The following is a 25,838-nucleotide window of genomic DNA, read 5'->3' as shown; positions in this document are numbered from 1 at the left end:
TTGAGCTTGACATTAAGCTTAAATTTGGTTTAACTAATTAATCAAACAAAGTCAAGCCAAGCCAAGCCAAGCCAAGCTCAAGCTTTTTGGCTTTCCCACAAGTTCAAGCTCAAACACTATTTTTAAGCTTGTCACAAGTTCAAGTCAAGCTTGAGCTTTTGATTTTTCCTGACAAGCCAAACTTGAACATGTACTATTCGATAAAACTCGGATCATTTACAACCCTACTAGTTGCACACAATGAGTTGGGTTTGACTTACTTTTAATATTTTTTTTAATAAGAAATTGTCATGTTACCTACTGAATTATATAAAAAGTAAAGATTAAAATCTACTATTATTTTTCATTGTATATTTAAAATTATAAGAAATGTTCAGTTAAAAAAGTATTGAAAATAAACCAAACCTGAGTCATAAATGATTGATTTCACAGTTTTAACTGAAATCTATTTTTAAAACATGAGTTTAATAGGGTGTCATGTACTCTAAATAATGAATTTCTTGTATGTCACGACAACCCAATAAATAACCGACCCTAGGAACAGGAGATTTGGGACTCCAGTCCCTCCTAGATTCTCTAAGACTTCTATTCTTTTAAATAATGAATTTCTTGTAAGGCACGACAAGCGAATAAATAACCGATCCTAGGAACAGGAGATATGGGACTCCAATCCCTCCTAGATTCTCTAAGACTTCTTTTTTTTTTTTTTTTTTTTTAAGAAGCTCCTAGGTTGTTTATCAAAAAAAAAAAAAAGAAGCTCCTAGGTTCTCTAAGTTAACATTGAACGCTTCCTTGGCCAAGCGTTTCTTGCCGAGATTATATATTTAAAAAAAAACCTATTTGTTGATTGAACGTTAGATGCATTCAAAGGGAGGACAAGCCACGTGTTTTCAGTTGGTGTTTCTACCATTCCAAACGTAGCTATAACTTGTAAACTAGATTCTCCAATAAAACACCCCCTACAAACCAACCTAAGGAATAAATATAGATTGTAGATATACATAAATATAGATTTTTTTTTTCATTGAATAATGCTAAGAGTAAGGACATATTCAACTATACATCCAAATCCACAACATGCCACTACAAAAATTAGTCCCAAACTAAAAAGACAAATAAACATGCCCCACAAAACATAAAAATACTAATACTAATTGATGAAGCCAAAAGTAGTTGTCAGTTGAGGACCTTGTCAGGGCTTTGACAAGGTTATGTTTCCTGCAAAGATGAGAGAGAAAAGCTCCGGAGTGGCATTAGCTAATGGTTCTCTGATGACTAAATCAGCAGACTTCTCAATATCTTTCAAAGAATCAAAATTTAATTTAGTGTTTTTGTACGCGCATACATTTCTCCTGGTACTTGATGGCTTATTTATAGCCTTAGTACAGCTATTGGGAGGCTCATTATGAGCGTAACTGATGCCAGCCTCTTAATGGTTCTCTTGGCTGTTTTGAGTAACGTCTGTCTGAGCTTAAATAGAGGTTTAACTGGCTCATGATTGGCCTTTTTGACCGTTGGAACTCATCAGTTACGAAATCATTAATAACTGCACCATTAATATTGTATGATTGTCCATCTTATTGACAACACTATAGATTGAATGCTCATCAGCTGTATGACGAGCCTGTAATTTTAGAACTCGTCAGTTACTCCCTTATTCCTATGTCGACCTTTTGGACAACTGTAGGAATATTGATAGTTTGCAATTGTTTTGACAAAGACTCCTATTTTCGGATGTCATTTATATCACATGCTTCTTGCTAATCTTGATAATTTAGTTGAACTTTTGATTTTTTGATATTGTTGATCTTGCCTACCTGCTTTTCTGAGAATTTTGTCGAAACAGTTATGCCCTTCAATTTTTATACTTGTGACTTCAATCATACAACTTTATTCTTTTTTTGAGAATTGATTCGTTTATATAATTTTGTTCATTGGTTTTAATCTTGCAAGTTTGATCACATGACTTACTCTCATATTGATAATTTTTTGTCATCGATGTGATTTTTCTTGTTGATTTTAACCTTATGGCTTTACTCTTGTCAATTTCTTCCATCTTTCATTTGCCATCTATTCCTTTCGCCGTTAATGCACCCCCTCCGTTAATGTACTTCTGGGCTTTAAACAAGAGGTCTATCATTTTTGTTGGTGGGGTTTTGGCTAACAAAAAGATGAAGTCCTTGGTCGTCAAGCAAGCTTGGAAGGTCGTCAGTTGAACTTAGTCATTAGCCTCGTCTACCTCTAGGATTTCTCTGTTGAAACGCATCACATAAGCCCTTAAAGATTCCTCTTCTTGTTGTTTTATTGTTAGTAGATGTAAAGCTAGCCTTTTGTGTCTCTGGCCAACAATAAAATGCCATACAAAAGAGTCACTTAATTTTTGAAATTTGCGATCGAAGATGATGCTAACTTGCTGAACCAAACTCAAACAGCTCCTTTGAGAGTTGTCGGAAAGGATCTACACATCACTTCATCAGGTGTCCGCTGAAGGTTCAACAATGTCTTGAAAGACTCTATGTGGTCTAGCAGATTTGTATGCCCGTCATAAGTCTCCAATTGGGGGAGTCGAGACTTCGATGGGAGAGGGCATTCTAGGACCTCGTTGGTGAATGGAGAGTTTGTTCTTTTGATCATCCCATTGAGGTTCCTAGAAGGCTTTCCTTTCAAGGCATTTTTCATTTCATCCATCTCTTTCCTCATGCTCTTCAAAAGCTCATCATCTTTTCGATTGGGTTGTTCTATTCGCCTGGAACTGAACTGCCATGTTCGCCTGAAATTGGACCATTCTGTTCGCCGGGAACTTTCTTCCCTATTATTGGTTCGTGGGCTATGACCTTCCTAGTCGTTGTTGTTTTGGTTACATTGGCGAGGAGGCACGTTGCTATTCTCCTAAAAGAGGCATTGCCTCAATTCTTTGTTCTGTTTGGTCAATTTTTCAACACTTGTTGTCAGCATTTGAGTTTGCTGGGTTTTCTACATTGGATCAAGTAGGGTTGATGAACTTGGATCTTTTGCGTCGTTTGAATAATAGAGCTACAAAAATCTGTATGATTTAGATCTACGTCCCCACAGACAGCGCCAAACTAATGAAGACAAAAATGGTCATCAGTCGAGGAACTCATCAAGGCTTTGACAAGGTTATGTTCCTTGCAAAGATGTGAGAGAAAGGCACTGGAGTGGTGTTAGCTAATGGTTCTCCGATGACTAAGTCAGTAGAGTTCTCAGTATCTCTCAGAGAATTAGAATGTAATTTCTATGTGTTTGAATGTGCATACATTTCTCCTAGTGCTTGGTAACTTATTTATAGCCTTAGTACAATTGTTGAGAGGCTCATTATAAGTGTAACTGATGGCAGCCTTTTAATGGCTGTTTTGAGTAACGTCTATTTAACCTTAAAGGATGGTTTAACTGGCTCATGATTGGCCATTTTGACCGTTGGAGCTCATCGGTTACAAAATCATTAATGACTGTGTCATTAATGTTGTATGGTCATCCATCTTATTAACGACACTGTAGATTGAATGCTCATTAGCTATATGAAGCACTGTTTTCAGAACCGGATCGGACCGGGAGGTCGGACCGTGAAAACAGGGAACCGGGATGAAAACTGGTTTTTTAAGCATAAATAACCGTATTTTTAGTTGATTCTATGAACCCCTAAAACCGAGGTTGGACCGCACGAACCGGTCAAGAACTGTGCAGTCCAACCCCTTAGCAATTTTTTTTTTATAAAAACAACTTAACAAAATTTTATTCTACTTAATTAAATTATCCATCTCTTACAAGGAATAAAAAAATTATAATTAAAATCCTTCAAAGATATTCAACTTTACTTCAAAAATTAATCATAAATTTTAATGTTTTCATGGTTATTATTTTACTTTATTAACTTTCTTATTTAATTATTAAATATATGCTTGAAAATCATTAAATTTACCTCACATATATAGATATATTAGTCAATTTTGCTAGTTTTATAAATTTAATATCTATATTTAGGCTTTAATTAATTATTAAATTAATTATGATATCATCACGGTTCGACCCCGGTCCAACCTCGGTTCGACCTCAAAAACCTTGAACTTCTCCCTTTTACGGTTCAATGAACAGTCTGGGTTTCAAAACCTTGATTATGAAGAGCCTGTAATTTTAATACACCTCACTAATAATTCATTGCACAACATGAAATTTATAATTTTTCTATTGATTGAGTAGGAGCACTAAGTTTTATAACATTGAACACGTCCTAGACCAAGCGTTTATTGTCGAGGACTAGCCACACGGTTTCAATCCATATATATATTTTTAATACAAGATAAAATTTCTACTCTAACCTAATCTAAGTGTATATGTGTGTGAAGCTCCTTCTTAGAGACTTGATCCTCGGTCCTTGTCCTTGCACCTCACAAGCATTTATATTTATGGAGTGACTACTCATATTTGTTTATAGCATTGAAAACTACCTATTTGTTGATTAACTTTTAGATGCATTTAAAGCGAGGACAAGCCACACATTTTCAGTTGGTGTATCTACCACTACCATTCCAAGCGTTGCTGTAACTTGTAACTAGATTCTCCATTAAAAAGCCGCCCCACAAACCAAACTAGAAAGTATTATTTATATGTGTGAAACTGCATGTCATCCCAGCAGCCAAAAGACACCTGTGCACGATTGCAAGATTGAAACAACCTAAAAAAATACAAAATGGTTGCAGAGAGAGTACAGGCCTTGGCTTTGGGTGGGCTCAACAAACTTCCGGCTCAATTCATCCGCCCGGCCCATGAACGGCCCGAGAACACAGTGGCCGTTGACGGGGTCACGGTGCCCGTCATCTCTCTCTCTCAGCCGCATGATGTGGTCGTCAAAGAAGTTGCAGAGGCTTGCCAGGAGTGGGGATTCTTCCTCATCACCGATCATGGTATATCACCTTCATTAATCCAACGGCTAAAAGAGGTGGGGCAAGAGTTCTTCGAGCTCCCACAAGAGGAAAAGGAAGCCTATGCAAATGACGCAGCTTGTGGCAAGTTTGAAGGCTATGGTACCAAGATGACAAAGAACCTAGAAGAAAAGGTGGAGTGGATTGACTATTACTTTCATGTCATGGCTCCTGCTTCTAAGGTTAACTACGATGTATGGCCCAAAAATCCCCCTGCTTACAGGTGAGTGGTACATGTCTTCTTTACCTTTTTTCTTTTTTCTTTTTTTTTTTGCTAATACGTGTTGGTAATCCATGCAGTCGCAAATATAAAAATATTTTAACCATCGGTCATATATATATATATACACGTTAGGACCGTTCAGTTGGTGTGTCTTACATGACTGGTGGACACGGAATTGGTTGATTTAGATGCTTGATAGCATCTATTCTTCTTTTGGTTTGATTTCGTAACTGAAAACGAAAGAAGAATACTGTTATATTAGCTTAAGGGTTGTCAAACAAGGGAGCTAAGCTTGAATTCTGTTTACATTAAAAAAAAAAAAAGATTTAACTTACTTTGAGTACTTTTTTAACTGGACATGTCTTTTTATTTTAAATATATAATGACAAATGGTTGTAGGTTTTAATCTCTATCTTTTATTTAGTTAGTAAGTAATATATATGGCAGTTTCTCTTCAAAACAAAATAAAATTCTTTATAAAAAAGTATTGAAAATAAGTCAAATCTAATAAAAAACTAATTGATACTTTAGTTTATCAATAAAAGTAATTATCATGAAGTGTACATCATAAATTCAAATTCTAAAACTACTATTTCTAAAAATAAAAAAGATTCAATGGATTTCCTGAAAATATTGCCTAAATTTGTTAATCCATTGTCATTCATCTAAATTAACTATTTAGGTTTACTCGATTTGATATGAATTAATTTACTAAACATTAACCAGCAAATATTTGTGTTCTCCAAGTAGGTCATGTCAAACAATTCCACCCTTCTTTTCTCAATGTCCCTTGATCTCAAATAAGTAGTAGATTGTATGGGAATATAATTAGTACTAGCCTATTCTTTTTTGCGCATTGCAGAACTCCTAACATATGTATGAGAATATATGTTTAAAAATAACTATAATTAGATACATATAAAATATTTCTAGGCAAGTTTACTACTAATAATATTCGTTTCATATTTATTATTATTTAAATGACTCCTGAAAAATTAGTTATTATAAATATCTATTGAAAAGGCGTAACAAATTTTTTAGGTGATGCATTTTTCTTTGAAGTTTATACATACATACATACGTATATATAGATATATATATATATATATATATATATATATATATATATATATATATATATATATATATATATATGAGCAGAGAATTTGGTTTACTTTCAAATGCTTTTTTTTTGACTGAAAGAGGTAGACTAATGCTTAAATATGATTGAAAAAGTTTTGAATTGGAGGGCTGGCCTTGATACAAAACTAGAATGGATTTGAAATCTAATTTGGTACATTTGGGACAAAATCAAAGTGGATTAACTTAATCTTTTATTGAAACCCCGATCTTTTTTTTACTAGATTCAAATTATACTTAGTATAACTTTAAAAAATGTTACATTAACTAATAACTCTTAATTGGATTAATATTTCAAAAATCTCATTGTTTAATTATATGTTCTCTATGTTATTAAAACTAGTATATAACCCAAGCTTACGCACGAAAATGATGAATTTTAGTAGTGCTATTGATGTTAGTTGAGTTATAAGACATATAGGATATTGGTTCGATCGGGATATTTGGAAGTACTAAAATAGTTTTTACTTGCAATTTTCATAATATTGGTTACACCAAGTTTCTTATTATATTACTATTATGTATATAATTTTGAAAATCATTATTGGATACTATATATACAATATCAATTCACAATTACCGTCCTTGAAATTCTACTAAATACAACATAAAATAAAAGAATAAATTGGTCCATTAGTATCTTCTAAAGTGTTTTATATACATAGTTCGATATATGATTTGGTTTTTTATGATTTATTTATATTAAACTCCTCATTTTCTACACTGAATTAACTTACTTGACACAAAAATTTAAAAATTTATATTAGATGAGACATATGGTGCAAATTTGAACTCTAATTGAATTCCAATTTTTACACTAAATTAATTAACTTGGTACAAAAATTTAAAAACTTAGATTAGAGGAAACACATGGTGCAAAATTAGACTCTAATTAAATTCTAATTTGAAATCTAATTGAATTTTCTCTCAACTTTGGCTATTAATATATATGTGTGTGTGTGTGTGTGTGTGTGTGTGTGTGTGTGTATATAGATGTATACCAAGTTTCTTGTTAATTGGATACCATTTACTATATATATATATATAGATGTATACCAAGTTTCTTGTTAATTGGATATCATTTACTATAAGATTTAGAAACTCATATTTTATGCAAACTTTTAAATTAAAAAAAAAAACTTAAAATTTAAATATTTTGATCAATAACACAGTTTTCGATTTTAAATTTTCTTGAAATTTCACAAGCATATAGTGTACATGAAGAAAACTTAATCAAACAGTAAATTTGTTAAAATTCACGTTCAATAAAAAATATATTGAGCTGTGTAACATAATTTAGAATTACGCTATATATAACTTAGAATTACCTTATATATAACTTGTACCTAACCTCTTTATATATATTATGGTAATCATGCAAGTTTTAAAAGATATTTTTTTAAGGATCCCATGAGCTTCCAATAAAGTTGAATAATATTATATTATTACAACTTACCAATGTAAAAATCTTAATGTTGATCGAGGTTGACATCACTTGGACTGAGGGCACCTATCTAAAAGAAATAAAGTAAAAATAGAAAGAAAGGGGAAAAAAAAAAAGAAATCATAGGGGTTGACATCACTTTATTTAAGAAATATTTTTTAAAATTCTTTATGAAAAAAATAATTAATTAATTTTTGTGATAAATTTTTATATTTCTATGAAAGTGATATCAAAAATTTTGAAATAATTCATTAACAAATGCTTCAGAAGAACATTGTTTTTTTTTTCTTTTGAATTTTTGAGAAAAAGCAGTACATTGTCTTTGTACAACACTATTTTTTTTTCGAGAATCAAGACAACACGTGATTACATGATAAATCAATTATCGACTATTGCAATCCTTTCTTTAAGGCCTTTTCTCATTCTGATAATCTCATCTTATGCCCAAAACTTTATTAAAATATAATATTAACTTCTTTTTTTAGAATCAAGATATAATATTTTCTTTTGAAAAAAAATATATTAACTTCTAAAAACTTTATTTGTTTTCTCTCAAAAACTTTATTAATATAGGAAAACGTTAACAAATGCTTTAAGGGTATTGGTTTAGTAACTATTTTTATGAATATTTTTATGAAAAAAATGATAAAATAATTAATTGTGTTGACAACTTTTTATATTTCCCATAAAAGTAGTGTTAAAACTCTCCTAATATAGTTCATTAACAATTATCCTAAGAACAGCGCTAACATGACCCATTAATATATAATACTACCACCAAACTAACAATATACATACATACATACATACATACATACATACATACATATATATAATTGACTTAGGATCCCTTCAAATCTAAATCCTCTTCTGTTTTTTTTTTTTTTTTTGGTGAGAGCTTCTAAAATGTCTTCCATTCATCTGTTTCATTGATAAGTGATAATAACCCACCAATTTTTATTTTATTTATTTATTAAAGTTAGAAAACCAATTTCTTATTATTAATTCATTTTGAATCCAAAGATATATACGTGGGTTATTCTCTTCTCCCATTAATCTGTTCGTAGGTTACCTATAAATTTTATGCTTAATAATTCGTTATGATTCCATCAAAAAATAATAATTCGTTATGAATTAGATATAGCACATTTCTCTCAAAAAAGAAAAAAGAACAAAAAGATATAGCACATGGAGACCGGTCATCTTCTTTCTCAAATTATTTAACCCGAAGGGGGGAAAACCCAAAATATAAAAATATAAATAAAAAAAAAAGGAAAAATCCCTTATCCAACAGTGGACGAAGGGTATATGGGGCCGTATGGCTACGTGTTTTTTTGAAGTCCTCCCTCCTATTTCTCTTAAAATTATAAATTAGATTTTAAATTTATTTATCGAGAAAAGAAGAATTATACTACCACTCATTTAAAGATGTAATTTATCATTTAGTCACCTTTTAATGTTTTAATTTACGTCACTCAATTAATAAGATGAAAAAAAGATGCATAGAAAAAATGTTTTTCCACAAATAGATTAGCAAATCCCTATAGGGAAAAAGTTTATATACAAACTACTTTGCAGGCAATAAATACAAACTCCCACTAAACAATTAATTAATATGGCTACATATTTTGAAAATTTAATTGCTGAATTGCATTTGCATGTTCTTTACATTCTTAAGATGCACGTCAAATTTATTTCAAATCGAATATTATTTACTATTCGATTAGTAAACTTTAGAATCTAATTAACCCTTTAGAAATGCTAAAATATTTGAACATAAGGGAATAGATCTTATCTTCATTTAACAAAATATTGGATTCAAATCATCGTGTATTTTAGTCATTAAGATTGTTAAAACAAATTTTTAGAACAATTAAAAAATGAGTTTATGAATAATTGTTCATTGTGTACATAGAAAGAGAGATTGTTATGAAATTTAGTTCAAAATCAATAGAGCATAACTTAGATAAGTTTAAGCTAATTTTTTAAAGAAAGTATTTATTGTTAATAATATAAAGATTATTTGACAGTAATTTTACTATCTATGAAACAATAACAAATGTTGTATCATGTTAAAAGACATACTTCATATATACACACATGTTTAGTATTAAAAAAAAAAAAGTTATTTGTTGACTATTTTTTAATATTTAGCTTTGCTTTAATAAAATCTGACTATCTTGGTGCTTACATTTTGTACACTTAACACAGAGGAGTCACAGAAGAATATAGCAAAGAAATATTGAGAATAACCGAAAACCTACTGCAACTATTGTCAGAGGGGTTAGGTTTGGCAGGGAAGGTTTTGAAGTCTTGCTTGGGTGATGAAGAACTAGAGCTGGAGATGAAAATAAACATGTACCCACCTTGCCCACAACCTGAACTGGCTTTAGGAGTTGAACCTCATACGGACATGTCTGCACTCACAATACTTGTTCCAAACGATGTTCCAGGCCTTCAAGTGTGGAAAGACGATAATTGGGTTGCCGTAAATCTCTTGGAAAATGCACTTTTTGTCCATGTTGGTGATCAAATTGAGGTATGGTAACCCCCTATCTTGTGCGATGAAATATGACAATAATGTTTTTATAATATAATTTTAATGAAATTGTTTTGCAAAAGATAAATGTTCAAGTGTCCAATGAGATGTTTAAGCCGCTATAGAGGCTAAATTATAGATTTAGAAGCAACAAATAGTGTTTTTTTTTAAATAAAAAAAATTAAATTTCGTTCTGAAAATAGCAGCAAATAGTTGTTTTTGTAAATGTCCAATTTATGATAATTTTGTTATAGGTGCTAAGCAACGGGAAGTACAAGGGTGTTCTTCATAGGAGTTTGGTGAACAAGGAATGCACACGCATGTCATGGGCAGTGTTTATTGCGCCTCCACCTGAGGCAAACATTGGACCACTTTCAGAGCTTGTGAATGATCAAAACCAAGCCAAATATTCAACTAAAACTTATGCTGAGTACCGACACCGCAAATTCAATAAGCTCCCACAATGATAATAGTTTCATATAGCCTTATGTGTTGCCTTGGAAGAAGGTTGCCAATTGTTTGTGTATTTTATTTGATCATTTGACTACGGTCAAACTGTGATGAAAGATATGTAATCAGTTATGATGATGCTTAATGGTCTGTTTGGTAAGGGAGTTTAGGTATTCATTTTCAAAATAATGTAAAACTATGTGTACTATGTTTCTAATAACATATTTTTAAAAGTGAAAAAATACAATTGAGTGTTTGGTATGAGTATGTTTTTTTTTTTTTTTTTTAAATGTGTGTTTTATGCGTTGTCAACATCATCTAGATCCTACAATTTTCAAAACAATTACAACAATATCGCTCAAAACTATTACTTGAAAAATGAAAACACTTCTAAATTAGGCACTGTGACTCAAATATTCTTTGTTAAACTCTCCTGCCAAACATTTTGTTTTAGGGCTCACAATTTTCAATGTACACTAAAAGATATTGTTTGAACTCTCTAACCAAACAGGCTCTAAGTATTTGCCTTAGAATAAGGTTTCCAATTATTGGTGTATTTCATTGATTGTTTGACTATAATCATACTCTTATGAGGGATTTTTATTAAATTCTATGCTTTGGCTACCCCTACTCTCTCTCTCTCTCTCTCTCTCTCTTTTACCTAACTAAATTTAGTAGAAGATCAACTACTTGGAATTACATGCACAATTGTATTCGTTTTTCCAACCTTATATATATATAGTTTGGATTCTATCCTCATCAATGTAAAGATCATACACAAAAGAATTTTGAACTCACAACCCAATGTAATACATCACCTTAATTATTTTCTCTCATTTGACCTTATCATGTGCACTATCATCTTTGTCTATCCATTCCTTTGAAGCCTAGACTAATTCCCTCATTATCTGATTCCTCATCTTTTAATTTTTAGGGGCGCCAATTATAAGAACCTTAATCTTATGAAATTTAAGTTGGTTGGATCTCATCTAGTGTAAATTACATAAAGAAATCGTCTCTTTCAACTATCATCTCTATGTCTATTCAACTTATAATTGTTCTAGAAATTGTTGCTAACAATGTTGGAAGAATATACTTCTCTATATATTAGATGATAAAATACTCTACAATTGGGCATTGTTATACTTTAATTATTTAATTTTCAAGTCATCAATAGATATTTCTAATGGAGTTTTATTCATCGTTAAATTTAATTGAGAGGCAGCGGTCAAAAATTTTATACAAGGGCTTTGGTTGTTTCACATCCAACAATGTCAACACTCTTTCTATCATATATGTAAAATATGGACACCTAAATAAAAGTGTTGATATTGTGTGAAATATTATACATCTGAAAGTGTAAAATAGTAAGAGCATTTGCATCAGTTCATGCAAAATTTTCTTCTATTTTACACTAAAAAACCTACTTTTCCTATTTTACACACCCACTTTTACAAACCCCTCACATCAGTTGTTTATTATACACGGTTGCTCAAATAAAATATTTATTTCCTTCCCACCTTCGTCTCTCTCACAGCCACCGGAATCCAAAGAAAACTAGTTAAAAAAAAAAAAAAACCCAATCAAAAAAATCCAACACAACCCGGCACAGCCACCGTCGACGCCTCCGGCCTCCAATCACACCGGAATCCAAAGAAAACCAGAAAAAAAAAAAACCCAATCAAAAAAAGCCAACACAACCCGGCACAGCCACCGTCGACGCCTCCGGCCTCCAATCACACCGGAATCCAAAGAAAACCAGAAAAAAAAAAAAAAAAAAAAAAAAACACCAACGAATCGGAGCAAGATCGACGCCTCGCAGCACCGCCCCCTCCTCGCGATGGCCGTCCGGCGACTCGACTTGCTCGACCTTGCTCTTATAGGCGGCGATGGCGATCGGCGGCTAGAGGAAAAAAATGGATGAGATGAGAGAATGAGAGAGGTGCTGTGTCTGAGAGAGAGAGAGACAGAGAGAGACAGAGGGAGGTGAGAGTCAGTTGGGAGGAGAGAGAAAAAACAATAAAAAAAACATATACACCTGCTACAGTACCCGTGTAAATTTACACGATACTGTAGCATAGTGGATGATATAGATGAGTTTAAATGAGTTTAGAGGGATTGATGTAGGGGCTTTTTTGTTTAAAATGTGTAAAATTAATAATTTTTTCTCATTTTACACATTTATACCCACTTATCCATCCACTGACATGGATGCTCTAATTAGCTTTATATGAAAGAATCCTAAGATACAAAACTTTCTTTGTATGTAAAAAAAAGATCCTCAAACCGCCCACTAGTTAGGATTGAGGGGAGTCGGGTAGAGTTGGCCGGAATTTAGCTAACTCTAATATACTAAATAACTCTACTAGTATATCTAATATATTAGAGTTGAGGTTTAGAACTTAAGGTTTAGAATTAGTAAACCATATTTTCTTTATCCAACTTTGACGTCCTCTTTAGCATTCCCCTTTCCTATTAGTGATTTCAGTGCTACGTAACACTACCTAATCCTGAGCATCCTCTCATATAGCTTTATTCCTTCTCTACTAGTGATTTCACCACCATGTAGCATAACTTTTTAAGATTCACTCATCCCCTCCATAGTTCATACAACCATTTTAAGTTACGAACGACTTGGGTCTTGTTTTGCAAAATGCCGAAAGACTCATCATTAGAATCTTCCGCTCCTTTTAGTTCACTATCTCACATGCTCTATAGTCTATATGAATACACACACACGCCAAAATACACATCCACCGACCTCTTCAGTGGTCATACTTTTACTCCAATCTCAAATTGTTATCCAGCTTACAATTTGAGTTTGAGAGGAACATCAGAACACTATAAAAATACCATTACCATGGATACAATGAACCGTGATTTTATAAAATAGCACAGGCTGTGGTTTTAGGATTATTACATTTGTTATCATATATTTAAAAATGATCATTGTTAATGAATATGATTTTACATCAATCACATACCAACAGTACTTAGTAATAAATTTGATCATCACTAAAAAAATACTTGGAATAAGGCTTGGATGTCAGTAATTATCAACATGAAACTTTTGCAAAAGCCTAGAAGCCCTTCCAAATAAGACCGGATTTGACAGTAACCATATGAGAGCAAAGTTATCACAACACTGTAGACACATTCACACAAACAATTATTCTAAGGTTTGGTGCCTAATAGAATGGTGAAAGAGGACATGCTGAATTAGCAATAATGCAGGTGAAGACATCCAAGTTATTTAGTTTAATGAAGCTCTAAGAGGCACCATAAAAATTAAAAGACAATCCTTACTATTTATTACTAAAAATCCATTTTGTCACTACAACCAGAATGTTTTTCTGAAGTTTAATGTGATCAATGGCCTGCAACTTGATGGACCATCTTTCCATATCTTCCCAGGCTTCCCATGTCACGCTCGCTTTTTCCCAGTCCCACACAACCTTAAAAGCTGAGTCAGTTCCTCGCTTCAATTTGTTGGATACTCCCAGTCCCTAGTGAACAAATCAAACAAGTTTTTGGAGAAGTTTTTAACAAGTCCAGCATAACTTCGTAAATTTCTTATGCATAACCAGACACCAAAGAAAAAAACAAAAGGGAAAAGAAAAATTATCAAGGGTATGAAAATTTAAATTGATGCATTTGTAATTTTTTTTCCCCTAAGGTACTATTTCATCAACTTATATTGGATCATCCAAAAAAAACTGTAGACACTATAAATAATGAGATAGCATCAAATTAAAAGAATTCACGAATTGTGTTGTCATTGGGTTTCCGTTCTTTTTATAATATAAGACGATGGATGCCAGTCTTGGACCATCGTGTTTATAATTTTGAATTCTGCTCATATTATATACAAAACAGATCAAACCAACTAAATTTCATGGAAAAAAAAAAAGCATGGGACATTCAAACAGGGCCAGAAGTGCATTATCCCCCTTGCTCTTCTTCTTCTTACCTTTGTTGCAAAATCCTGACCTTCCTGCTTGTAGTAAAATCCCAAGAATTAAGAGAACTCATTTAAAAAAAAAAAAAAAAACCAAAAAGTGAAGAAAAGTGCTACGTCCATAACATTTTCACAACAAATCATAGGTGGTAAGTTGTTATTGGTTCAAATTTAAACCTATCACTTAAATTACTTTTTTGCCCACCAATAACAACCCGTAACGACTTGCCACTTATGATTTGTTGTAAAAATGTTGTGGCATAGCATTTCTAAAAAGTAAAAGGGAAAAGGAACTGTTAAGGTTCATGATAATACAAAGCCATAACAGTGAGAGGACAGATGCATTTACAAATCAGAGAGTAGTTGTAGATTTATCTATAAATATGTAATAATAAATAAATAAATTGTTTATAATTCATCATGTCAAATGAATTCACTACCAAAATCACTAAAATATGAAAAAAAAAAAAGAAAAAAAAAAGAAGAAGTGGCGAACCTCAATACAGTCATATAGCAGAGGCGTTGCATGAATTTGAAGGAAACCAACTTCTGAAAATAGGCATAGAAAGAATTAACTTACATCCTTAGGCAAAGGTGATAGGTGCAACAATCCATCAGCATATCCTGACACAAAAACGGGCAGATGAAGACCTGGTTTCACAACCAAGAGTGCCGTTTCAATATCAAGAAAACCAACTTCCACCATCCTCCTTAAGACTCTTGCTTGGAAGCTCTTCCCCCTATGAGAAAACGTGAGATGCCAGATTTTGGTTTCTATGTAATTATTCATAAATAAACATAAAAGGAATCAAGAACATAGTGCAAAAATTAATGCAATACAATAAATACAATTCCAGAAAGGAATGGTTACCAGAAGTAGGATTAATACATATATAGTAGCACCAGACCTGCTAGGATCCCTGAGTGGAGAACGAAGTTCTGGGGCAGGTATAATCCCTGCAAGCATTGCAGACTCCCCCAAACTAAGAAGAGATGGATGCTTTCCAAAGTAGAAAATTGATGCTGATTTAATGCCATATATACCATGTCCCCAGTAAATCTGTAATATAAAAATACCTCTATTACAAGCTGACAACCTGTAAGGATCGTATGAAATATCTGAAAGAAAGTAAGGCAGTCATATTAACCCTTAAAGTTTTAGGTGCTTTCACTTCACATGGTGAGTGCATGAATTTATTACAAAATGGAGGGCTGCAAGAAATTAAAATAATTCCCAAATGGGCTAAGCAAAATATTTTCTAAAAAGAAACAATGCTACCACCAAAGAAATCAACTTATCAGATCAATTATAGGAGTGTAGGAAGAACAGGGTCCAAAAATTACAAACCTCAGGATTTTTATGCCAGCAAAGTTGACATATGCCACTGGCATAAAGAGTGAGATCTTTGTCTTAAATTTATAGTGACCTTACAACATTAATTGACGAGATGCCACATAACTTATTTAAGTGAAAGAGCAATTTGATTAATTTTTTTATATAAAATCAAGCAGCTAAATAGACTCCAACATTCACAATAGGCTTAGGCAGCAAGCAGAACAACCATGTAGCTCAAACTAGACCTTTTTTACAGATCTTCAGACTTCAACCTCAGTTGTTAATAAAGACAAGCCAAGCTTGTGTAGGAATTTTGAGCTTGTTAGTTCTATCAACAAAACCTGAGCTACACTTCTAGCCCCTCTCCAGGCCAATGAGCCCTAGCTCAAACAGAGCCTCCTTTACCTGTAAGAATAGGATAAAAGGTGAACTCCTGGATTCAAGTCCCACTTTGTGCATGTAACTTACCAATGAAAAAAAAAAAAAAAAAAATTATCTATCCCTCCTTCCAAAAAGAAGGGATAGATAAGTTTATGCTTGATTGAGCTCACATATATTGGCGATAAATTACCATTTGTCCCAAAAGCTTAAATGGTTAAGAAATGGAAAATTGAATCATTTAACCACAATTCTAACAATTGGATTAAATTCGAAGAGTCAAACTTTACTAACATCTTTCCTTCCCTAAATCTTTGTTTTAGAGGACATAACCAAACCCTCCTTTTGCAACCTAAATTCTCAACACGAATGTCATTACAGCACATCTTGCTCATTATAATATTCGTATTCACTCCTTTGAATGAAAAATACTCCAACCATATATTAAAAGGAAATAAAATAAAGCCATTCTGAAAACTAAATGCTAATTTTCTAGCCTGTCATGGAATGAAACCCAACTAAGAAGTCTTGCATTGCAACCTATTTTTCTGATTAATTAAGATATGTATTTGAGCTACAACCATGATCCAGTCACTACCTGGATTACAACCTTTATATATACCTTGAATCCTTGATCCTTGTCTACTTTTCTTTCCTCCACATCCTCTTCATTCTCTAAAATTTTCATCTCTAACATTCTGAAAGTGAAACCTTTATGTACTATGAAATGATGATTACATGAATAAGACAAGAAAACACCAACAATTCCAGAAAATTTAATAACTTGCGACAAACATGATTTTGTAATTACGTGGAATTTGAAAGGAGGGAGGGACGAAATGACTCACAATACTGATTTAAGCTAATAAGTCTCCACCCACACAACCAGCTAGAAAATTAAACCACCGTGACACATATTAAACTTCAAAACAAATAGAAATATAGAATGACAATATTATATGCCTAATGTATCCAATTAATTGAGCTCCCTGGAACTAGTGGGTGAGTGGGGGCAGGAAACATGCTTCCAAATACACACTAAATGTAAGATGCAACTATAATAAATCCTGTCAACATCTCCTTAAAACTTTTTATGTGCAGACATAAGCACATTAAATACAATCTCACAAGAACTTCTCAGATCACCCCTACTCCCCCCCTCCACCCCGGTGCCCCTCCCGACACAATGCATGAGGAATAGAATACACAGCATCACCTAATTAAAAAGAACTATAGTTGACCAAACCTTATTCATATAGCAGCTCAGAATTCTCCTTTTTGACATTATCCTCTCCAATGCTAGTGCCAACACCATCTCAACTACTTTTCTTGAAAGAGTGCGTTCAGTTTTTAGGAAGGTGTTTTTGACAAGCTGCAATGTGTTTCAAGAACAGAAAGAAAATAAGATTAATTAAAACACATGATGTTGAAATAAACCAAAAGATGAAAAGATTTCAAAAACAAGCTTCATATTTGACTCCACATAAAGGGTGGGTTTCAAAGGTACTGGATGATTCAAGCCAAGAACAACTGTAAGGCCAGGTCTTAGGCCCTTAAAAGAAAGCCAATATAAATGTATAGTGAAGTAATCAAATGTTTGTGTTTTTGCATAAGATATTTGATCAAAATAAAAACATGGAAATATATTTCTTCACAGCATTATCCATGTAAAATATATCCTATAATTTTGAAAAGCAGCTACCCTAATTTTCTTTTGATTTAGTGTTAAAAATCCTGAGTTTTTTCCTATTTTCTATTTCAATTACTTCAACGTTCATATTAAGACATTAATTTTCCATCAATATCTATTAGGCCTTGATGGAAGTCAAATGTGTTACAGAATACTCCCATACAATTGGCCAAGAACAAATAAATGTTCCCATCTCTAGTGTCCTTTTTTTTTTCCTTTTCATGCATTGGGTCCTACTCTCGAACCAGAATAGATATCAGATCATAAGACTTTTCAATTTAAATATCAATTTGTAAAAATGTTACATTAGCTTAGCAAGCTTCCAAGTGGAGACTGCTAATGGTAAACATGATACAAATTTGTCAGTTTGTGTTTTCAATAAACTATTACCACTATATTTGGAAGAAAGTTTCTATATGAGAACTCTCATAATTTCTGCAGCTTTAGCTATTGTCATCAGCTTCAATGGCTAACAAATGAATAACTCAAATAACCAATCAAAGAAACTGAAATTTTTTATTAGCTTTCACTATCCTAATGAAACCTGACCACAAAGTTTTGGGAATAAGGCTTTGTTGTTGTCTAGCTATACTAATGAAGTAAATTAGGCAATCAAATAACTTTACAGATTTACAACCAAAGATGTTAGTCCAACTAAGATGGTTAGCAGCTTACTTAAAAGAGCTATGGCCAAATCGAGTCAATCAGGCGGCTTAAAAGAGTCAGCCCTATCTTTAAGTGAATTTCCTCATTTTGAATCCTATCTTTTTGTGTATTTTCACTTATCTGTCATAACATTCTCATTTCAGCTATACTCATATTATGAATATATTGCTTTTTAACAGCACAACATTCAATACCATCAAGCATAGCTGGTCTATTAGCAGCCTTATAAATATTTCCCTTTAACTTAATAGGTATTCTACAATCACACAATACTCCTAATGCATTTCTCCAATTCATCTACCATGCACTTATCCTATGATTTCCATAATCTTCAATCTCTCCATCTCTATGGATTATTGATCCAAGATATCAAAAGCTCCCACTCTTTAGCATCTTTTGGCCATCAAGTCTTACAACGTCTCTTTTTATACTTTTACGAAACTTACATTCCATGTACTCTATTTTAGTCCTAACCAATTGAAAGCCTATAGATTCTAAAGTTTGTATTCATATTTCTAACTTGGAATTAACTCCACATCTAGTTTCATTTACTAAAACTGTACCATCTACAAAAATCATAAACAAAGGAACTTCTGCCTGGATCAATTCAGTGAGCTCATCCATCACTATTGCAAAGAGATATGAACTTAATATTAATCATTGATGCAAACCGATAGTTAGAAAGCTCACCTGTGATGCCTCCACTTGTTCTCACACTAGTTACCACTCCGTCATACATATCCTTAATTAAATTAATACACTTTAGAGAAACTCCTTTCAAATCCAAAAGCCACTAGATAACCTCTCTAGGGACTCTATCATATGCTTTCTCTAGATTAATACAAAACATATGAAGAGGATATTAAAATAAATTTCCATTATATAGGCAAGGATAAAGGAAAATAATTTGACAACAAGGTAGCCAGAAAGGGGCCCCCTGTTCAGGAAAAAAAAAAAAAAAAGGAATGCAAAATTACCTAGATACATTCTGTGTCAGCCACTTAATATGTGTGTGTGCGCACGCGCGTGTGTGTAAAAGGAAATTCCATAGCAAAATTTCAGTGTCTCTCATTCTGCCAATCTACTATAACAAGATATAATAACATAACTTAGATGTTTACTATAAAATACAAAGATCAAATGGACCTTTACATAGAATTGAATCATATTGTACATTCAAAAGAACACTTCACACAAGTGTAAAAGGTCACAGCCACTCAATCCACCTTGAGCTTTGTAGCAAAACGTAAGAATAATACAGTAGATTTCAGTTTTCTAGAGTAGGCAACAACTAGAATTCCTGAAAACATACATTTCATAGTCATTCACAGAAAACTATACATGAGCTGCAAAAACAAAATGCCATTCAATACTATCTTGGGCCAGAGATCTGCTGTGAAGATATATAAGAGAAACCAGTCTGTAAGCTATTTGCTTGTGGATATGATAGAGAACCATTTGTGTCCATTATTGTGGAAGCCTCAGTAAACCTACGCCCATAAAAGCGCAAGAAGTTTAGAGATTCTGTTCTTGGCTGACCTAAAGGAATCCCACCCTCCAACATGCCAACAACACTAATCATATTTGGCCTAAGTGCTGGTTCCTCATAAAGACAACACAAAGCTATGCACACTAATTTCTCCACCTCTTCCCTTGTCACCCGTCCTTCTAGCCTTGGGTCAACAAGCTCCAAGTACTTACCTTGTTCATGCATCTCTAATGCAAATAGAGGATAGTAAACAAGTCCTGACCATGATGATGATGAAAAGTGACCACCACCACTACCACTATCCTCTATGCTATGGCTTTGTGATCGTAATGAGCAATTTTTTCTTCCACTCACAAGTTCAAGCAGTACCATTCCAAAACTATAGACATCAGTTTTTTCCGAGATTGCAGAGGTGGTAAGCCATTCAGGTGCAAGATAGCCACGAGTACCTCTCATGGTAGTGAACAGACCAGATTGTTCAGGACTTAGAAGCTTGGAGAGCCCAAAATCAGAAATTTTTGCCTGAAGGTGGTCATCCAAAAGAATGTTCTCTGGTTTGACATCACAATGGATGATCTTGTGTTCGCACCCACTATGCAAGTATGCAAGCCCACGTGCTGATCCGAGCGCAACATCAAACCTCTCTTGCCATTCTAAGACAGGTCCACTACCAAACAGAGTCCTGTCCAATGAACCATGATTCATATACTCATAAACTAATAGGCGCTGTCTTCCATGGACACAAAACCCTTTCAATCGAACCAAATTGACATGGTGAACATTTCCAATAACCGCAATCTCAGTGCAGAATTCTTTTCTCCCTTGAATGCCTAAATTGGTTATCTTCTTTATGGCCACAACACTTTTATCAGGCAGTGTCCCCTTGTATACAGAACCAAACCCTCCTGATCCAATCTGAGTGCTAAATTTATCAGTTGCCACCTCAAGCTCTTCATAGTCAAACCTTTTAGGTAAGCCTGGGATGTAGAATGCATCCAGGTCTTCAGAAGATTGTGAGTTGAAGCCACCTAATTTAATTTCCTTAGTTTTGGAGAGTTTCCATCTCATCCAAATGAGAAAACCTAGTGCCACTAACAGTAAAATTGAAGTGGACGGTAAAAGCACCAGAACAACTACATGAAGCCTTTTTCTATGATTACTAGAACTGTTAGGGGGAGGACCATTGTCATTTGTTGTTGTATTTGATCCAGAGACTTTGATGTAGCCCAGCAGGTTCATTCCACCAGAATTGCTTGATGTAAAGGACCCCAACTCATTTTCAAGCATGTAGCAAGAACCAGATGAGTTTCCATAGAAAATTCCCAAGCAAGAACAGTCCCCTGAGCAGAGATCTTGACAAACTGTCAAATTCACACCATATTTTAGAGGCTGGGACAAATCATTGGAAAAATAATCTATACCATAGCCAAGCCCCAAAAATGAAACAACGGATGAGTTTAACTGACTGCCATTATTGGTTGAGTTACAAGCAAGCGGCAAAGATTGAGAATCATCACTTGGCACACAGCCACTCATATTCTGTGAACCTGCATGGAAGCCTGATGGACATGAACATATTGGGGTAACGGATGGAGAGTTGTCAGTACACAATCCCATTTGGCCACAAATAGATGGAGTTCTACAAGAAGAATCTGGCCCGGAAAATTCCTGCTCCCATTGGCCATCAGAAAAGCTACGGGCAGTAAAGCGCCCTAACGGACCCAACTTGCCAATTCGGAAGTCGGCTGGTGGCAAGCTGACCTGTATAACAACTTCCGATGCATCACGGCCAAGGAGAAAAAGACCCGTTCTGTTAATTGCCATGTATTTCACAACATAATTCGAGATAATAAAAGCCTTTGTATCCATTGACAATTTCCAGTATGTCTGTCCATGCCACTGCAGTAAGGCATCAGAAGTACTTATTGTGAAGTTGTAAATACTAGATGATAAGTCATAATTTGATGCAGCACTAGACAGATACATCCCAACAGGTAAGTGTTGTCCAATCACAATTGTGTCTGTTGGATAGTGGAAACTCTCCCAAAGAGAACTATTGGAATGATCAAGTAAGACAAGATTACCCATCTCAGTTAACAATAATGCATATACCGATGACTGTAATGGCGGAGTTGACCATCTGAGATTGCCATATTGATCAGAAACTGTAATCCCTTTGGTCGTAAGATTCATTATACCAGAACTTGAGATGGGAGCGTCACGGTTAGCAGACCAGATGATGGCGTTGGATGCCATATGGATGATGCACAAGTAGAAGTTGGTTTGTTGAGCACCAGGGTTAAAGAAAGCAGCTGCGAATGTGCCATTACGGGAGGACAAAAAAACACCACTGCTGTCAATATGTTGAAATTCCGAAGCAGTGAAATTTGGGTATATGTACTCTAAGGATGACAAACTCGAGGCAGGAGGAAAGACTAAGAAGATGGTGAGGAACAATAAACAGTATCCCATGTAGAGGTTTGATGAAATGAAGAATGAAAAGAAGTTGGTAGAGGGTTTCATGAAGAGCATAATGGTGAGATTGTAAATGACTTCCTCCAGTTACTTCCATTTCTTTCCTCCCAAATCCAATAGGGTTATGTGTTGACTATGAAACTTTCTCCTCAACAACTTGATTCTTGTTGGAGGCCAAGATTATATTTATTCAGTGCTAACATCAGCTGCCGATGCAAGATATAAGAATTTTTAAAACAAGTCAAACCTGAATGAACATTTATTTATTCTAAGATTGATTTCCTTAAATGCTACACGCATACACAATCATCAACCAGCTGCTCTCTTTTATACCAATAAAGTGGATCTAAGATTTAAAGATTTCTGTGCAGTTAGGACCTAACTTGGTGTTTCTTTATTCTAAGATGAATGCTGTATCGTGCACTATTACTATATACAATATATTAGATGCACTCAATCATTAATCACTAAAATATACCTTGAACGGCCTACCCCATCTCCACCTTGCCACCTTACCATCCCAGCTAAGACCAGAACACCATAAATGAATACCTCTCTTTAGAAATCAATGACTTCATTAATAAACATAATAATAATTGATTAAATATACAACACTCACAAGTCAAACAAACAAACAAACAAACAAAACCAACTTGATTGATAAAACCATCAAACACATGGTACGCGTAACAAACAAGTCAACCGAAATACAACCTCACCTGTTGGGTAATGGTGCTGCCACCTCCACGAGCCGAAAAAGACAGCACAGCACGGGCAATGCCGACGGGGTCAACCCCATGATGCATAAAGAAGCGGCGGTCCTCGTAAGCCACAATGGCATGCCATAAATGCCAAGGATAAGAGCTGGCTCTGAGTTCAGCCTCGGCAGAAAATGCAATGAGGTTTCGCCAACGACGAGGGAAATCTGGTAATAGGGCATTGGAGAAGAGCCTAAGGCAGAGAAGGAGCGTGGAAAACGTGAGTACAACAAGTGTTTCGGGAACAAAGTGGTGGCTCTTGAAGGAGTTCTGGGTCCAGTGGACTCGTCCTTCGTGCACTGAGTTGGAACGAGTTGGAGATCGGTGAGTGTGAGTGTGAGTGAGAGAGAAGAAAGGGAGTGAAGATGGGTTTGTGTTGAGATTTGAGTTTTGGTACGAGGAATGGTTTGGTTGGTTTGGTAATGGTAATGGTTGTAAGAGACAGAAGCTCATTTCTCTTTCACATGACAATGTTGTTTCAGTTTAACCATTCGATAGTAATACAGTTATAAGCAACTGTTTTGTTCCACTAAAAATCTTAAAATTTAAATAACACCAAGTAATAACAAAAAGTTTCACAATTTCTCTTCCAAGTATTGTATTAGAGCAATGGTTAAATACACATCTTCCACCATTTGTTTTCATCATTATTAATATGATAATGATGGTTAAATACACATCTTCCCTCACAATTGTATTCGAGCAATAGACTCATTAGTTTGAGGCGTGACGCAAACCTAAAAGTTTTAATTCACCCATAATATCAATTTATACAAATTTTAGTATGATACTACTTTTATTATGCATTAATCACAACAAGCTATATCAATTGTTATGAAAAAAAAAATGTTGTGAATAATGTAATGTCCCTAAATTTATTTATTGCAATATCTTATTATTAGATATTTATTATGATTATGTTTAGATAAGATAAATGCAAGAAACAATTGTGCGTTACTTCGGGTGAGCCCATGTGTGAGACTGATAGGTAGAATGATTCCCTTTATATAATGAGGGCGTAGTATATTAAAAGCACTATATAATTTCATGGAAGCTACTATTGTCTAATGTCTATTGATCCCTTCAAACATTTTAAGAAAAGTGCCAAAAATAAAATATTAGAATTTCAATTTTTTGATCTTATCTCTAAAGATTTGCTTCTCAAAAAAAAAAATCTCTAGCTAGAGGTTATAGATATATTTATGAGTGCCCTAGTTTGGAAACTGATTCTAAGAGTAAAGACACCGTGACTTTTTTTTTTGGTTTCATTCCAAGTCATTTTTATTTTTATTAATCCTATCATTAAAAGGGAAAAAAAATGTTGGGTTTAGAGTTTAGTTTGCTTTTCATTTTGACGGATTCTTGTTTAAGGTTGCTTTTGAATTAGTGGACAGTTAGTCCAGAGTCCAAACTCAAAGTTGCAATCATTAGATTTATATGGAGTGTTCTCCCAAAAAAAAAAAAAAGATTTTATATGGAGCATAAGTTAACAATTTTGGCAGCGGTAGTATGTTTATGCCTTAAGATCGTACTCGAGTTAGAATAGGAAATAATTAGTTAACTTTGAAAATATAGTCTTTTTTTTTTTTTTTTGCTGAATAACTAGTCGTTGTAACCTCCAAGATGCAATCGGGTTAGGTCTCAATCTTCTATATATTATTCCTACGCTTTTCTTTATATATATTCGTTGGTTGGAAATCAAAGATAGAATCAACACGTAAAAAGGTTTGCTAAATAGGTCTATGACGGAAATTTACTTTATGTTTATTATTGTAGAAGCAAAATAGATATTTGTATGTTCCATTACTAAAAGGCAATGCATCAAAGTTTTGTAATTAATTGAAATCAACCCTCCCCGACAACCGAATTATTAATATATATATATATATATATATAAATATATATGTATAAATATGTTATAATTATATGGTGGAAGTTGTTAGATTTACTACTCTCGTATTATCTATGCTTATGCTTGTTTAATAAAACTTCCTTTCATTAGGGGAAAAAAATCCTTAGAACCCTAAAATATTATTCCGTTTTAGATTATCCAACTAATAGTCTAATACAATGACTTTTTCTACTTTTGTGTTTGGGAATTTATTTCATCATGTCATGAGGTTAAGAGATACTGATAAATAACTTTTTTGTTAAAAGAAAATGTGAGATTTGAATCAAATTCCTTTACTTTACAACAAAAAGGAAAAAGCTTTACCGTATATAAGTTTATTGTTCCCACGTGATTTTTTTATTAGCTTTAATATTTGTCTTTAAATCATTTCACAAGACCAACTTACAATTACTAGTGTAGCTTATATACATGATTATGGAAGTGTTTTTGTTTTAGAAACTCAT

At 33.6% G+C, this 25,838-nt stretch overlaps 3 protein-coding genes across 5 annotated transcripts; 1 reads left to right on the top strand and 2 right to left on the bottom strand.

The window, feature by feature from the left end:
* The first annotated feature begins 4,601 nt into the window (after nucleotides 1-4,601).
* Nucleotides 4,602-10,997, top strand: LOC142633693 (flavonol synthase/flavanone 3-hydroxylase-like). Its single transcript, XM_075807934.1, has 3 exons — nucleotides 4,602-5,160; nucleotides 9,956-10,283; nucleotides 10,538-10,997. The coding sequence occupies exons 1-3, from the start codon at nucleotides 4,706-4,708 to the stop codon at nucleotides 10,748-10,750; spliced, it is 996 nt and encodes a 331-aa protein (XP_075664049.1). The 5' UTR covers nucleotides 4,602-4,705; the 3' UTR covers nucleotides 10,751-10,997.
* A 2,843-nt stretch (nucleotides 10,998-13,840) lies between these two features.
* On the bottom strand, nucleotides 13,841-24,000 carry LOC142637295 (uncharacterized). Of its 3 annotated transcripts, none has more exons than XM_075811569.1 (5): nucleotides 23,445-24,000; nucleotides 17,652-17,777; nucleotides 15,600-15,751; nucleotides 15,272-15,431; nucleotides 13,841-14,239 (listed from the first exon to the last, which is right to left on the bottom strand). In XM_075811569.1, the coding sequence occupies exons 1-5, from the start codon at nucleotides 23,934-23,936 to the stop codon at nucleotides 14,039-14,041; spliced, it is 1,131 nt and encodes a 376-aa protein (XP_075667684.1). In that variant the 5' UTR covers nucleotides 23,937-24,000; the 3' UTR covers nucleotides 13,841-14,038. The 3 variants fall into 3 exon arrangements, 2 of the variants coding, with proteins under 2 accessions (XP_075667684.1, XP_075667685.1); XR_012844597.1 differs by having other exon boundaries at nucleotides 14,137-14,239; nucleotides 15,188-15,431; XM_075811570.1 differs by lacking the exon at nucleotides 17,652-17,777.
* Nucleotides 19,873-23,003, bottom strand: LOC142637294 (G-type lectin S-receptor-like serine/threonine-protein kinase At5g35370). Its single transcript, XM_075811568.1, has one exon. The coding sequence runs from the start codon at nucleotides 22,780-22,782 to the stop codon at nucleotides 20,134-20,136; it is 2,649 nt and encodes an 882-aa protein (XP_075667683.1). The 5' UTR covers nucleotides 22,783-23,003; the 3' UTR covers nucleotides 19,873-20,133.
* Nucleotides 24,001-25,838: the final 1,838 nt, after the last annotated feature.

Source organism: Castanea sativa, chromosome 5 (assembly GCF_040712315.1).
Source record: "Castanea sativa cultivar Marrone di Chiusa Pesio chromosome 5, ASM4071231v1".
In the NCBI taxonomy this organism is placed as follows: domain Eukaryota; kingdom Viridiplantae; phylum Streptophyta; class Magnoliopsida; order Fagales; family Fagaceae; genus Castanea; species Castanea sativa.
This window is presented reverse-complemented; position numbering and strand designations above follow the sequence as displayed.